The sequence below is a fragment of the Lissotriton vulgaris genome, chromosome 2_1 (genome assembly GCF_964263255.1).
Source record: "Lissotriton vulgaris chromosome 2_1, aLisVul1.2, whole genome shotgun sequence".
Classification (NCBI taxonomy): Eukaryota; Metazoa; Chordata; class Amphibia; order Caudata; family Salamandridae; genus Lissotriton; species Lissotriton vulgaris.
Genome location: NC_141687.1, coordinates 546,192,445 through 546,208,092, shown reverse-complemented (window position 1 = coordinate 546,208,092; position 15,648 = coordinate 546,192,445). Strand labels below are relative to the sequence as shown.

The window sequence follows — 15,648 nt, the reverse complement described above, 5'->3', positions numbered from 1 at the left end:
TTCCAATTGTTTTAATTAAGGGATTTTTAGACTATTTAGTATGAACAGTTTACTGTGAAATATCTTTGGGAGAGGACCAAGCCCTGAAGAAGTCTCGAGAGAAGGGACGAAATGGGTTGGCTACAAAACTCTGAGTTGCAATTGAATAACTTTGCTCTGATTAGAAAGCAACAATATAGCCTTATAGCCCGCTGTAGGGGGCTATAACCAGCTATCAAAGGCCCGCTCCATGGTTCGGCAAGGGCCTTTAACAAGGGAGCTGGACTTTAATAGCCGGTATAGCTCAGCAACAAAGGGCTTTAAGGCTATTAGAACATTCTGCCACTAGAGGGCAGAATGTTCTAACAAAAAAAAGGCCTCTTGGAGCCCGAGGGGGGTTTAAATCCCCTGGGGCTCCGAGAGGCCTTTGTGAAAGCAACATTGGAATGTTGCTTTGCAGGCCTTTAACAGCCTGTACAAGCTCGGAGCACTCCATTGTCTTCAATGGAGTGCCCCACATTCCAATGTTCTAATATTTGGTAAAACAATGAATAGTGGGTGCTGATCTATTTGGTGTACAAGTTTGTGGAAGTTATCCACTTATGGGGACTAGGGAGGTTGTTTTCCCTTGATCTGATTAACACTCATCGGGGTAACATACCCCACAATTTGGTAGGTGTGTTTTTTTTTTTAAGTCTAGGCCTCTTTGCAAATCCAAACTGTAATGACCACAAAACAAATTTGTAAACAGTTGGTTATACATGGACGGGGTGTTTCTGCAGCAGTACGGTATGGAACAGGAAGCAGGTGGCTCTGTAGATCAGGAGTACCGCATGAGATCACTTCAGGAGGTTCACTCCAGGTGGAACATTGTATTTAGGTACATCTTTATGGTGTAAAATACGGAAGAATGTGAAAGGCTTCAAATGTAGCCAAGTAAAGATGTTGTAAAGTAGGAGAAACTCTTTACCCATAAACAGCAGAAAAGGAGAATGAAGCATTATATTATAAACAAGCATATTATTATTGTATTGTTTATATATGGCTTACAAACATATTAGGCTTGTAAAGAAGTCAAAGATGTAAATAAAAATAAAGAAGTCCTCATTCTGGCTGATATATTCTTCTACAATGTTTGTTGTAACCACAATCTCTGGACTAAGCCAAAAAACACAACATAATTTACTACCATTACAGGCGAAAGCAAATATTACCTAGCGGTTGATTGTATTACCATTGTGCCCTTTTGCTGCCTTATTGACATACATAGAGGTCCTAAAAATAGTGTCTTTATTTGTTGTACCTGTTTTGGGAGGGGTGGGGGGGGGGGGGGACTGCTGCCTGGTGGTATGGGTATAGGAAAGAAGCTTGCCAGTGCAGCATCCTTTCAGAGCACAGGTAAATTCCTGATTTGGATGGCCTTGTGTTTACTTCTGAGCTGCCTCATTAATATGCATGTTATGTTACTAGTAATATCACACACATTGGATACACCTGGTCGGAAATCCCCAGTTCTGTCCAGGCACATCCAAGTTCGTGCTGGGGCATGGCTAAAGGAGGGGCTAAGGGCAGCTACTGCTGCCCATCGCTCTTCCATAGCCATGCCAACCAGCTCGAGCCACTTTTTCTGATAGGAGGGAGGGAGGTGGTAGGGCAGGAGGAGCTGCCAAGTTTCTCCCACCTCAACTTTCGACCACCATCAGAATTAGCCAGGATATGTAGATTGGAATGGAGTGGACTAAAAGTGGCCTTAGTTCCTCCCCTTCCAGTATTCACTTCAGATTCTATTTCACACATCTCCTTTGTTTCACAAGGCTTTTCTCTATGAGAAGCCCGGCTCAACATGGGGTTTGCTCCTTGCAATTTCAATCAAGGCCTTAAGCACAAAAGATCTACTAAAAACAGCTTACCACCAAGAATCAAAGCACAATTAACAAAACAAACAAAGATAATCTCATGGGAGCAGGACCTAAGGGATCTACAATCCAAACATCATGGCATCCGGGCTGCAAATCTCTACTCTCCTGGCTCCCTACCTGATTACCTGAGTTCGCCTCTCCCATATCACTCAAAATATGCCCTCATGAGAATGTGTTTTGGCCTAATCCCCCTGAGGGGCTATTGGCATGTTGGTAAGGAGGGGTAGGTTGCCGCACAATGCAGATGGTGTGGCAAAATAGAAGAATCTTTAACACACATAATCTGCATATGTGAAGCTCTGAAACCCTTGAGGCACTACTGGCTCTGACCAATACTCAAAATCCTAAACGTAAGGACATGCTGGGCTGATGTCCTAACCTGTCCACAAGAGAAATCATGCCAACTATCTGGGAGTTTCATAAAGTTTATGAAATCAGCAGCAGGAAATCCAAAAATGCCCAGGATAGCTACTGTAGGCAAGGAACACCGCTATTTGCCCTACTTTACATAAAGGAAGGAAAGCGGCAACAGATAATTAAAGATGCCCCATATACCCAGTGCATTCATGCCCCATCTCCCTGGATCACACTCCTCAAAGTCGCACCTCACCAGTAAGGAACTATGAAGCAGTGTACACTTTAAAGCAGCTCGTTGCTACTCTATTAATTACAAGTTTGCTTGAGGCAAAGAAAAAAAATGTCATTGATAGCACAAACCACTCTTGGATTTTACCAGACTGCACTGATTAGACCACACTTTAACTGTACGGAGAGTCCATGGGTGAAGTAGCCTCCAAGAATTCTCTATACAGCTGAAAACAAGGTCACAAAAGTTTCCTCCTATTTCTGTGATTAAAACTTCCGCACTTTGTGGATGAACAGCAATAATCCCATCAGCTAGTATTCCCACACTTCTACCCATAATCCTATCCTGTGTGGATAGGTCTTATGTAATTGACGGGAACAGGTCAAATCTTTGACCAAATGAAGTCAATATAATCTCAATGTGGACTATTCTAGCCCCGTGCAACAGGTCCACCAACACATATCTAGTACTGTTTCATTGGGAGGAGTGTTGCAGCACTGGATGGTAGGACTTTACCATTTGCCTTACGTTCTGGAGTTTTCCGAAAGAGAAAATTAAAGAAACCGTGATTTTGTTTAACCATACTTAGATATGTCGGGGGATTCTGGATCTGTGTTGAGATTCCGGCAAGCCATACCACAGTTTATTCCTGAGTCTGCAATTTTCAGAAAGGCAAGGGCATGGTTGGTTCCCCTATGGGCTGGCTGACACGAGGCCCAAAAACTGCAGACATCCCCTTAAAAAAACATTCCCTGGCTGCTAGTGTGTGGATCTTTATTCAGATACTTGAAAGAGCCACACATGTCACATAACCCTAGAATCAGAACACCTAAAAATAGAAAACAGATATGTGGAAAACCTAGCAATTAAGGCTGAAGGAAGCTGCCATTTTGGGAGGAAAATGCGAAAATCCAACGTAAGTCTTGTTCATCACATTGTCCCACCCATTCAATCAGGGCGAGGGCAGTCTGGCACCCAGTGAAATAGGCTTATGATATGTAGATATGTGATGTGGTAGGTTTATTACACCCAGGGGTCATACTGTATTTCATATTGGTACCCTAATATAGGTTCAGGGAACATTGTACACTTTCCCTATATCAGCTTCCGTTATTTCATATGAGCGCGCCTTATAAGGACATAACTCCAAATAAGGACAGAATGCCTTACACGGACATCACGCCTTATAAGGTCTGCAGCCTTTTATGGACTAAACCTTTCACCTAGTTCATGACGAGGGTGGGTTCTGCCTGATCGATATTGCTAAGACTTCATCCTTAGTACATATGAATAATTTATGAGTAAACTCTCCTGGGGGGTATACTTCACCTCTCCTATCCACGCACAAAGGTTTAATCCTCAAGGCCATCCTCATACTGAACAAAGAGTGACAAACATGCATAGACTGTATAAATACAGCACCTCTTGCTATCAGTAAGCAGGAGGGAAAAAAGACTTCAAGGCTGGCACACTGACCAGAAACGCTGCAGCTCCGGCATGCCATCGCTCCAGCTGACAATGGTCTGACGATCCCTTGCGGGGTGTCCAGCTCAAGTCCAGGACGAAGTCCCACACTTTCACTATTCAGGTGTCGGGGTTTGACTAAAGACCAGTGGGATTCTTGGCTCTTAAGCTCTTAGGCTCTTTAGCACCTACTCACATGCTAGGTACACTTAAGTACATCTAGTCAGGCATCTTAGGAGTACACACTTTATTTTATAAATGCATTCTATATTCATGTATAGGGTCATGACTTGCAAAATGGTAGAACAATAATATTTCTTCTTATTCACTATACTGCTGGTTCTATATCTCTGCTACTGTGTTACAGTCGCAACCGCACACTTATTCTACATGTGAAGAACTACTGTACAATAAATTCTTATTGTAAACACTTTCAACTGTTTCTTCTCTGTATCTCTCGGAGAGTAAAAACAAGCAATCGCAAGCGATTGGGTGAAAAGTAATATATTGTTTCCAAGAGTCTGAGGTTATTGTGTTCTGAGGTTGCAAAAATGAATCTCTCTGATAACAGGAGATTCTAGTAACACTGCGAGCTAGCTAATGCAAACCATAGGCTAATATATTCGGCGGGGTGTACAGAGGCAGTCTGCCACCACAGCCACAGTATATGTTATCCGTAAAAGTCGTAGGTCCTGCATGACAGGGTACTTTTTGGGACTACACTACCTGCAACCAAAATACAGGTTGCCGAAACAATATTTAGATTTCAGTTACTTACTGAATTTCCTAATTGCAGTGCGCACAGTTTATTTCCTATGGGCACCCTTTACCCACAATAAGTACAGTGCAGTTGAAACGTTCAATATTACCCAGGTTAAGAACTTATCCTTAGGACCAAAATGTTATGCTTTCTTTGCTTACCCATTAACCTATTATAGCTATCAATCAAAACGTGACCCAGGCCATACTGCTGTTTCTTTCCATTACTAGTGGGTGCCCATTCTGCTTTTGCTCAAAATCATTCAAATCTAGCTATGTCTATGTATATAAAGGACTCTTGGTTTCTAAACAACAAGTATAGGTTCACAGGAGAATGTCTGACTAAGTGCACCAGGGACCCTTATTGGCCTGCTTTTTTCCTGATGTGTTTCTAGCTAACCTTTCTATTTGAGCCCACAACTGGTGGATGAGAATAAGTGTACAGATTCTCATATAAATATTACCAAAGTATTCTTCTAACAGCTGTATTTCAATTACTTTTGACCCACAGTGCACAAAGCTGAACAGACACTTGAAACTATATGCAGACGTATTTAAGGTAAATGTCAGCAGAGTGGAGTGGATGCGAAAGTGAAAGAACAAACATCTTGTTGGACCACACTCAATTTTCTACTTCTTTTTTAGTGAATGGCATCAAGAGAACCAAGTGAACAACTGAGTGGGCAGGTGTCTAGTGTAGGGACGAAATGAAAATAAAAATAACCATAGTCATGGGATGAAGTGAAGATGGCACTAAGTCCCACAGTTTATGTCTCAAAATATTACTAATATAAAACAAAATACTAAAATGTAAAACGTTAAAAAATAGTAATTTAGTTCCAGACTAGGATCCGGAAATCACCTAATCTACTGTAAATTGAGTATAGTGCATATCTTTATTGGTATTTGCCACGACTACATGAGTCTATACAATATAATACAAATATGTAACCTCGACTTCACTGGCAAAGGACTGGCCAGTATCATAATAACCAAACATATGTCATTTAAAAATCAATTCACACATATACCAGAATGTATTTAATCTGCTCTTAAAACACCTTCATATTAGAAATGAAAATGGTTACCTTCAGTCATTGGTTTAAAGCAGGCACCTGGAATAGATTGAAAAAAATATATAGTCATATAATATTCATATTTGAACAACTGACATACATTTCACTTCAATTAAATCTGGATTGGTAGAGTACTGTTTAATGAGCCACTTGCCACAATCCCAAGCCTTTTCCCAAGGCTGAGTGTATGAGTTATCTGTGCATTCATGGGTGCATGGCACCTTAACAAATATACTTTAAGGAAAGAAGACATGAGAAAGCAGGTTAACAATACTGTAAGGAGAGAACAACAGCAGGGCCGTAACGAATGTAAAGGGCAAATATCACAGATCAACTAAAGCCAAGGCTAAGCTCACATGAAATAAATAACTGTACAAGCATTTAAGTATTTCAGGTATTATCTATGTTCTGCTCCAGTGTTAAAAAAAAAAGTGCCACTTTTCCTACGTATGTTGTCGTGAGACCAGTGTGCACAAATGCAGGTCCCAAAAATTACAATGTCATAGATCTCAAGCTTAAGATTACTGGCTATCTAACAAGGCCAAATCATGACTTCTGCAACTTTTGCTCACGTACAGAGGGGCTGTTGCTTAGCTGTTTGGGCAAGGCTGTCCTTTGTAAAGCATGACCAAGGCTATTTTACATATTTAAAGACCGGTCATTGTTGGCTGTTTGTGAAAAATGGTGGACCCAAAGCAGCAAATAGCATAACTGATAGATTCATGCATTTTATCTATAATTTGGTCATTCATTACATCAGGAGCATAATTCTGCAGGGTGGGGGTGGTGAATGGAATTTGGTAATTATGACATTATATCACTAACAGCCTACCTTTTGATACCCAAAACGGTGCTGCAGTACCATTTACTACCAGTAGTACTGGAGTCCTGATGAACGGCCTGACTTCTGAGTCCTTCCTAGGAGGACTGGGTGGCTGAGCAGTGTAAAAAAAACAGTGTACCTAGTATCCCACGCACAGGTCATGGTTTCGAAATGGCCTTAGGTCAGTGGCGTAAATAATATTTGTACACCGATATGGGGGACATGTACATGCCAGTGTAATATAAGAGTTATCCGAGGCTGAAAGGATGGAATGCATACAGAGCAGGACATATCCTTTGAGTTTCCTTCAAATAAAGGATATCCACAGTGTTACTGCCTTCACTGTCCCTACTTTGAGATATTGCATTTGCAGATTTGTCAGGTACGCCAAAATTGTAAATTTCAGTGCTCATATCTGGTTCTCTTAAAACACTAAAATTCATGCTACATACGTATTATGCATATATCTAAAAGCAGTATCAGTTATGCAAATGCACCTAGCAACAGTATGCATTCACTGATGTCCTCCATTAATATGCTTATCATTCTACACCCCTCTATCCTGCCATAGGGCAAAGAGGACAGAGAGATGGATTTATGTTGGTTTCAAAAGCAAATGCGGGCTACGTAGGTAGGATGCATGGTTGGAACAAGAGCAGAAATCCCTCTGCAGCAGCATTGTTGAGCTCTTTGTTACAAGACAGGCAGTAAGAACTTGCTCTCTTTTCAAACGTCTGATGAGACGTGATGAATACAGAATGGATAAATGGATATTCATAATCCACCTACAAAATGAGTGGCACTGAGGATCACATCTCCTTGTGCGAAATCTATAATTTTGCTGTCCTTTTTTGGCTTTGGTGTGTCTGGTTTCAAGCAGTATAAATGTAGTCCCTTCTTCTAAACACTCTTCTATGACGGATGCTGATGTTAAGATCCACTTGGACCATACTTATCCATTTAATTTGCCATTCTGGACATCTACAAGGTCCTGGGGCTCCGAAGGCATACTTCCTTTCCCATTTGGCTCACAACATATGGCTTCAGCTCACTGTTCACTGCGTGTTGCTGCTTAGTGGCCAGCAGGATTGCAGCTGAACTCGGAGACTTTTCTCAGTCCAAGGTAAGGAGCACTTCTGAGATTCCATTCTCCTTCATTGACAGAAGGACAACTTTGCTTTCCGAACGCTCAGGCATCAGGATTGCAGCAACAAAAATCAGTGTGCATCTGCACGCCTCCAAAATCAATGTCCTCCCATAAAACACTACACCCAGGACTCCTGTTCTTAGGTTTACACTATAATGGTCTGAAAAGCATGCCCATAGGAGCAATACACCTTCACACAGAAGAATCAGGGGCTCTATCCTGCACAGGTTTAGTGCCCATGAATCATGCAAACAGGTTTTTGAGCTTGTTTTGGTGAAACTGTGCTGCTTTTAGTACATATTTTATTATTATAATAAATGTATGAATTAGGGTACAAGATGTAGACAGTGCAGCTAGTACTTACTAGTATGTGCTTCAGATGGTGGAGTTTCTGCAAAAAGGGGTGTATGGACAAATTCTGAGCCTCAACACTGCCTTCCTACAGCTTCTATGTAAAAAAAAAAAGCTCGGAACTTATGACACCAAAGGAAGGCTTGCCATTTCGCAACACTTGTAAAAACACACAGTGACCACAGTAAATGGTAACGTATTGAGCTGCACTTGTTCTTGCCCCAACAAGACAAACTCACAATAAAAAAGTGCCACTGCACAGACAAAGGGAAAGAGTTATACGCAACTGTCACAAATACCCATTAGGAACACAGCCCTTGCACTCAAAAAAACAAATACCTACCTTAATGCTTGGTAAAAAGAAAAGCTTAAAAAAGGCCTAAAAGCTAAACACCCGGCAGACACAACCCGACAACGTAAAATAAAACGTTATTCTTATTCTGAACTGCACGAGCAAATGACCTAAGGAATCCTGCAGCTGATGAAGCTTCTTTACAACCTTACTTCCTTCTTCATACAGCAATACAGTTTGCTGGCACCAAAGTCACTATAATTGATACTATGCATATAATTGTTTGGTAAGCGTCTCCCCTGTAGGGATAGGCCCTGATTGCACAGTAAAAATACATTTATTAGCCCAGTTCATTCTTGGTATCCAAGGAGAAAAACAGCATACAGTGACTGGCTTGCTACAACTGAGCACGGAGAACCTCTCAATATATATTTCATGGCCAAAGTAGACAATCTTCATTCAGCAAATCTTTGCCATTTATCAGAAAAACAGAGGTGCAAGAAGGTATATTAAATGACCGCCATTAACCTTTTATCTGCAACAATCGTATCTTAATTAGGTGTAAACATATCTCCATGCAAGCACATCCTTGGCATGTGGTGGGTTTGGAGAGCTGAAAAGAGGGATTGGAGTACTGGGAAATTAGAGAGATAGGAAGTTGTGAAATAAGGAAACAGTAGAAGGAGAAAACTGAATGAAAGGGTACAAGGAAGGAAGTTAGGAACAGAAAAGAATGCAGGAATAATTGACAATAGGAAAGAAAGAAATGAAAGCAAATTTCCTTATAAACTCTGGAAAAACAAGCATAGAGAAAAAAAGAATAAACACTGATAGCCACTGATCTTACATTTTTTGAAAATAATGGAACCACTGAAAATAAATTACCAGTATTCACAACAAATAGAAACTGAAAATATCAAAATCTAACAAAAACACAACCAGTTTAATCCCCCTTTCCCAGAGTATCCAGCCAGGGAATCAAAGTAAGAGTGGAGAGGCCAATGATAAGATAGCACATGTGTTTGAGTTCTCCCCACCCTTCCCCAATTATTTGGTTAAATGTTTGTGGACATTTTGACTCTAGGTTGTGTGAGCCCGACATTCAATCATGTATTGCATTTATCATAAACTAGAAATCTAGTTCAATGATGAAAGGTTTTTCTAAGTAATGATTAAATTGGACTTTAGAAAAAACTGCTCAATGCTGCCAGGAAGCTTTAGCGGCAATTAATTTGGTTCTGCTGGGCTTTACCTTTGAAACTGCGATTTGCCTGTTTCTAAGGTGCAAAATACCTTTCAGACCAGAGAGAGAGTAGAGCTTATTTGTCAGAAGGAAGAGTTGGAGAAGTTACTAGCGAGGTATCCTGGAATGTGAGAACTGGGTGTGGACAGAAACACTGACAGCATCACAAAGAAGAAGCCAGATTGTTTTCACATGTTTAAAGTGAATAGGACCTGTCCCTGTTTAAAGTAGGGTAGAACCTGTTTCCAGAACAAGTCAAGGAAGATTTGGCAGAGGGGTAATTCTCACATACAAAAAGACAGACCACGGATGGAGATGAGGGAGATCCTTTGTACACTTGAATCTGTTATCTTTGAAAATTGCACACCAGGGCATTCTGGAATTGCATGCAGGAGGACAAACCAGAAGTTCTGAAAAAGTAGGCAGCGTGGGCTCTGAGAATTATGTTGGGTTTGTGTTAGAAGGGGGTCACCAATTGATAGCTAGTATGCCATACAAAACTGGCTTGCTTTCACCAGCTAACTAACAGGACTTGGTGAAAATAGAGAAGACGTTCTGTCTGGATCTGCCTAGAGAGATTGTTAGGCGTTAGTTGCTCTTGCTCTCTCTTGCTTAAATCTCTCCCAGCTGGTGGTAGACCCTACACACCAAGGGGGGCATACCCTTGATTTGTTATTTTCTAATCAGCCCACGATAAAAAATTTGAACATTACTCCTCAGACCTGGACCGACCACTATCTTATTCCGTTTATTATCGGGCTGCCACTTTTGGGAATAGGGACAGGTCAGCAAAGGGCTTACAGGAGAGGCAGGGAATGGGCTAAGCTGGAGCGGACTGGCCTCATCGCACTAAAATTGGGTGTTACCCACTTTTTCAGCTGCTCTGTCTGTGGATGAGAACTACAATGTGTTCTCTAACTACATGTGGCACACCTTGGATCAAGTTATCCCTATAAAAGATATAATAAATAAAAGTAGAATCTCGGCACCTTGGTACTGTGAGGAACTGAAACAGCTTTGTGCGCTCCATAAGAAGGCGGAAAGGAAGTGGAGGCAATATTACGCTGAGGAAGACAAAAAAGCTCTCAGATAGTTACAACTGCAATATAAAGAGCAAATCCTTAGGGCCAAGGCAGATTTCTATGCCAATTCCATCAGTCAGGCGCCCAATGGGACTAGGGCCCTATTCAAAATAGTTAAAGATCTCTCGTCCCCCACTTGCTTAGAAAATAAAATTGTAACGTCCCAAAAACTATGCGATGGCATCAACCCGCACTTTCAGGATAAGATCGCAAGTATTGTGAACACTTTGCAGGACAATGCCAACAGTGCACAACTTAATCCTGACCATCTGACTCAGTGCGAGCCGCTCTTGTCGGCCTATCTTGATAATTTCCCGACGTTAACTGATACAGCTTTTAACGACCTAGGTGATAAGGTCTCTTCCGGTTCTCCCCTGGATCCTTTTCCTCATAAATTTTGGAAATCTCTAGGGTGTAGCACCTTTCCTTGGTTGAGGCAGATCTGCAACCAGTCCTTGGAAGAAGGTAAGGTCCCGGAATGTTGGAAATTAGCGGTGGTGTCCCCATTGATTAAAAAGCCTTCTTTGGACCCATCAGGCCCATCTCCCTCCTCCAATATCCAGTGAAGATTCTGGAGAAAGCAGTCAGCAGGACTCTATCCTGCTTTCTGGAGGAGAATCTTTTACTGGATAAAGACCAATTTGGCTTCCATCCGGGGCATGGGACTGAGTCCGCCCTGACTTCAATGATGGATAACCTACGTATGCAGGCCGACAGCGGGAATGCTACTATTCTAGTGCTTCTCGATATGTCGTCCGCTTTCGATATGGTAAACCATCTCCTATTGATGGAAAGGCTGAGGAGGTTGGGAGTGAGAGGCCAGGCACTGCACTGGCTTCAGTCCTATTTGGAGGGTCGCCAGCAGGTAGTAACCCTTGCACCTTTCTCCTCTGCCAAATCCTCCTTTGCTCATGGGGTGACGCAGGGTTCTGCAATAAGCCCTATTCTTTTTAATGTTTACTTGCAGCCCCTCTTCTCTATTATAAAATCTTTCGAGTCATCTTAGTCAATTATGCCGACGATACGCAGCTGGCCTTTTCTTTGGCAGGGGACCACGCAATATCGATGGAGGTGTTCCAGCAAAGTATGCGGCAGACGTCGGATTGGCTTAGAAGGAACTCCCTACAATTTAACAGTGGGAAGACGGAGGTGATGTTCTGCTCTGCAGGCAGGATATCTAGATCACTGCTGTGTGATTTTAGACTCCTACCAGTGGATGATTCGCTCATCCCAGTTAGGAAAGACCGTAATCTGGGGGTAATGTTCGACGCCGACCTACAGATGGAATCACAGGCAAATAAAACTGCGAGTGTCAGTTTTACCCTGATCCGCATGCTGCGCAAAATACTCCCTCTGCTACCTAATGATTATCGCCCCTTGGTGGTAAGCAGCATTGTGGGCAGCAGGCTGGATTACTGCAATGCCCTATATTTGGGTGCCCCTGGTTACATCTTTCAAGGCTTGCAAAGAATCCAGTCTGCAGCAGCTAAATTGGCTCTTGGTAGGCGGCTGAGTTCTTCCTCTACCGCAGCTTTACGGGAGCTCCATTGGCTGCCTGTTAGGGAAAGGGTACAATTTAAAGCACGAGTGCTCGGTGCACGAGCTTGGCCCGGTTCCCTTGCAGGAAAGGTTTGGATGGTATATCCCACAAGGCAGCTTCGCTCTTCCAGTACTGGCCTCCTGTCAATTCCTCGGTTTAAGAGGGCCAGTAGGGTTGGCACTCGTTTATGGAATGCGCTCCCTCAGAACCTTAAATTAGCAAGCTCTCTGTTAGAATTCCGTAGGAATCTAAAGACCTGGCTCTATCCCACGATCTAGTCTGTGCTCTTCCCTTCTGTGGCGACCTGTTCTACTCTGGTCACGGCTTATTCTCTGTTCTTAAGCGCCAGGATGCCCGTAGGGTGACAGTATGCGCAATATAAAAGCTAAAATCAATCAATCAATTTTGTGTGTGGAAGTACCAGCTGCCCAGTTGGCAGTGGACTGCACTGATTCGTGCTGGAGCTCTTGTTGGAGTGAGACCTAGTGCCTGGTAGGCTTCCCTGAAAGTCTGGGAAGCTGCAGGATAGACAATGACAAGGTTAACCTGGAATAGTAGTGACCTCGGCAAGCGAGATTTCCAGGTTTATCCACTCAGAGCTTTTTTGCCACTAATAAAGAGACTTCAACAAAACCTTTTGGAGAAGGTATTCGTCCCTGTGGAGCCCTGCATGCTACAAACAACAAAAGTATCCACGGGTCTAAGTACAGAACTACATGCTACACCATTCAGTCTAGCGCCACTGACATTTTTTGAGCTCCATAAGGTGAATTTACTCGACCGGGCCAAGGCAGCAAAGCCATTTAAGTGCAAGCAGACTTCAACTACTGTAAAACTGAGTTTTGTCCCAATAAGATTTTAACGTCAAAACTGAACCAGATTCAATGTATCAAACTTCGAGGGACCATGACTCAACTGTATTCTGCCTTGCTCCACTAGAAGAGTTTAACTTCCAGAATAGAGACTAACACCCAAGGTTAAACCTTTTGACCACTGCAACCCACTAGGTTTACAAGACCCCCCAAATCCAATAATGTTACAATGAAAGAGCTCCAGGGTCGCGGTCAACCACAATCATTGATTTATATCATTGCTTTGAGTTCTGTAGGGACTATTTTGCCTTAAAACTTACAAATTCAGATCTCTGGTTTACTAAATCAAATTGAGTTATTTGTTTTCTCCTTCTGACTAAATTGGTTTGGAGATGTTATTGTTTGTTTTGCTAACTTTAATACTGTTTTGGTACTGTTTTAATATTTAACAAGCATTTCTCTGGAGAAAGCCAGCTGATGTGGGCTAAAGCTACCAGGGTTTAAGCCCAGTTTTCCTGGACATCTTTTTGACCAAGGAAAATAACGCATTAAGTTGGTAGGCTCCGCAAATTAATAACCCAAATATTCACAGCCCTTTAGAGTCCTAGGGCCAGAACCCCTGCTTCTTGACTTGCTGCCCTTTCACTCGTAGTCACCTGCAAATACATTTTCTGTTTCATTTTACCTAACCTAGTAGCTTTTTACTTCTTCAGCATTACTCTACCATCAACGCTACTAGTTTCACTTCACCAGCCACCTACTATGTTGCTTCTGTCAGTAATCAGACCAGAGTAGAAGAAGCGGTTTCACAAATATGGTCAGACCATTCACTGATTCATTTCCATCCTCCAAATCGGATACAAGTCGATACTCTTTAAGCAAACTGCTACACTACCAAAATGGGTACAATAACTCAAATAACTTATAAAACACAGCAAAATGGCCTCCTGACAATACTGCCCTAGGCGATTGCCAGGAAAACACTATTACAGCACATACAAGTCACTAAATAGTCACTCTTAAAAAATGAAAACACCGATACAAGAGTGATGTAATGACTCTCGAAGCCTCGAGTTAAAAGTAGGTTGAATTTAATATGAAGATACACAGTACATCAGAGGATTCTGCACCTTACACAGCGAGTGGGTTAGAAATGAACAGCAGACTCTTGTTGGAATGGCTACGGTGGATTCTAAAGTAAGGGAAGGACAGGGGAAAAGTAAGGGAAGGACCGGGGAAAAGTAAGGGAAGGACAGGGGAAAAGTAAGGGAAGGACAGGGGAAAAGAAAGGGAAGGACAGGGGAAAAGAAAGGGGAGGACAGGGGAAAAGAAAGGGGAGGATAGGGGAAAAGAAAGGCAAAAAAGGAGAAACTTCCAAAACTGAGACCAAAGAATTCAATGAGGAGGCAAACATCAGTAAATGATAAATGGCCTCATAAAGATAAAGGTAAGGAATCTTGAACTAAGAATGCAGATAACAGTTACTTTGAATGTATAATAGTTACCACAGCTTAGTGAAGAAGACTCAGAGTATACTTCATCACCCATATTGGTGAATCAACTGATGAATGCAGAAAACATGTTTACACCCATGGTGACATAACCAACCAGGAAACTGTATGAAATGCGACCACAAAATACTGCAAAATCCCTGATTCTTTGTACTCCTAATAAAAACATATATAATATCATCAAAAACAATCAACAAGCTTTGCCACGCATTGTTTACAAGGCATAAAGTTAACTAAAACATTAAGAAAAATATTACCTACAGGTTTACAATCGATATTGAGAACAAAATACCAGCAATTTCTGACTTGTAAATATCGAGTTCCCAGTTGAAACAACTTCCTAGCGTGGAGGTCAACTGTTACAAATAGTTGTGGGAACTTCACCATATTTTGTTCACAGTGAATCGGAGGTTCCTGGGGACTTCAAATTTAAGAAGCTAGCTCTTCGGGGCTTTCACTCGTACACTACGTAGCCCATCTCTTTTTAACTTAAAAAAGGTTTCATACCAACAGAGATGCAGGAACAAAAAAAGGACAGTACTTTGCAATGGCTACTACGCTCCCCTTTAGAGGAAAATTGACATTTCAAAATAGTTTGGCTGACGTGTAAGAATCAGTGATTGGCAAACAACCCCTAATGCTGATTAATTACTATAGCAATTTCACAACAGGACATTCGTATTCCATGTTGCCAACAGCTCTCCTTGTTGACGCTCCGTTCACAATTTTCTTAAATCTTCCCTAAGCTCGTGTAACTGATTACACACTCAGCACAGGAAGGAGACAAACACAAAGTCTATCAGGCAGTTAATAAACATCTGTCCTCTAGCATCTCTCCGACAGGCAGCGGCCATGATGAAAACTGACAAGCCGAGACGCTATGTAGTCAGCAGAACCTGCCACCAGACAATGGACCCCATATTGCCGTTGAACAATTTGTTAAAAATGTAAAGGGCCAATGCAGGCTCAGTGTGGTGTTTGTAAGTGTGATATAAATGTGCGTAATGTAAAAAAGTGGATTACGAAGGTGGAATGAGTGCATGTGTGGATGGATAGGGAGCAAA

General features: G+C 42.0%; 1 protein-coding gene across 8 annotated transcripts in view; it reads right to left on the bottom strand.

Moving 5' to 3' along the window:
- The window catches only part of ADARB1 (adenosine deaminase RNA specific B1), a 947,690-nt gene that overhangs the window by 383,572 nt on the left and 548,470 nt on the right, over positions 1–15,648 (bottom strand). For all 8 annotated transcript variants that reach the window (XM_086955520.1, XM_086955521.1, XM_086955524.1 and 5 more), the window contains one exon: positions 5,796–5,822. In XM_086955520.1, the coding sequence (XP_086811646.1) occupies positions 5,796–5,805 (10 nt within the window). In that variant the 5' untranslated portion in view covers positions 5,806–5,822. The remainder of the gene's footprint in view (positions 1–5,795; positions 5,823–15,648) is intronic.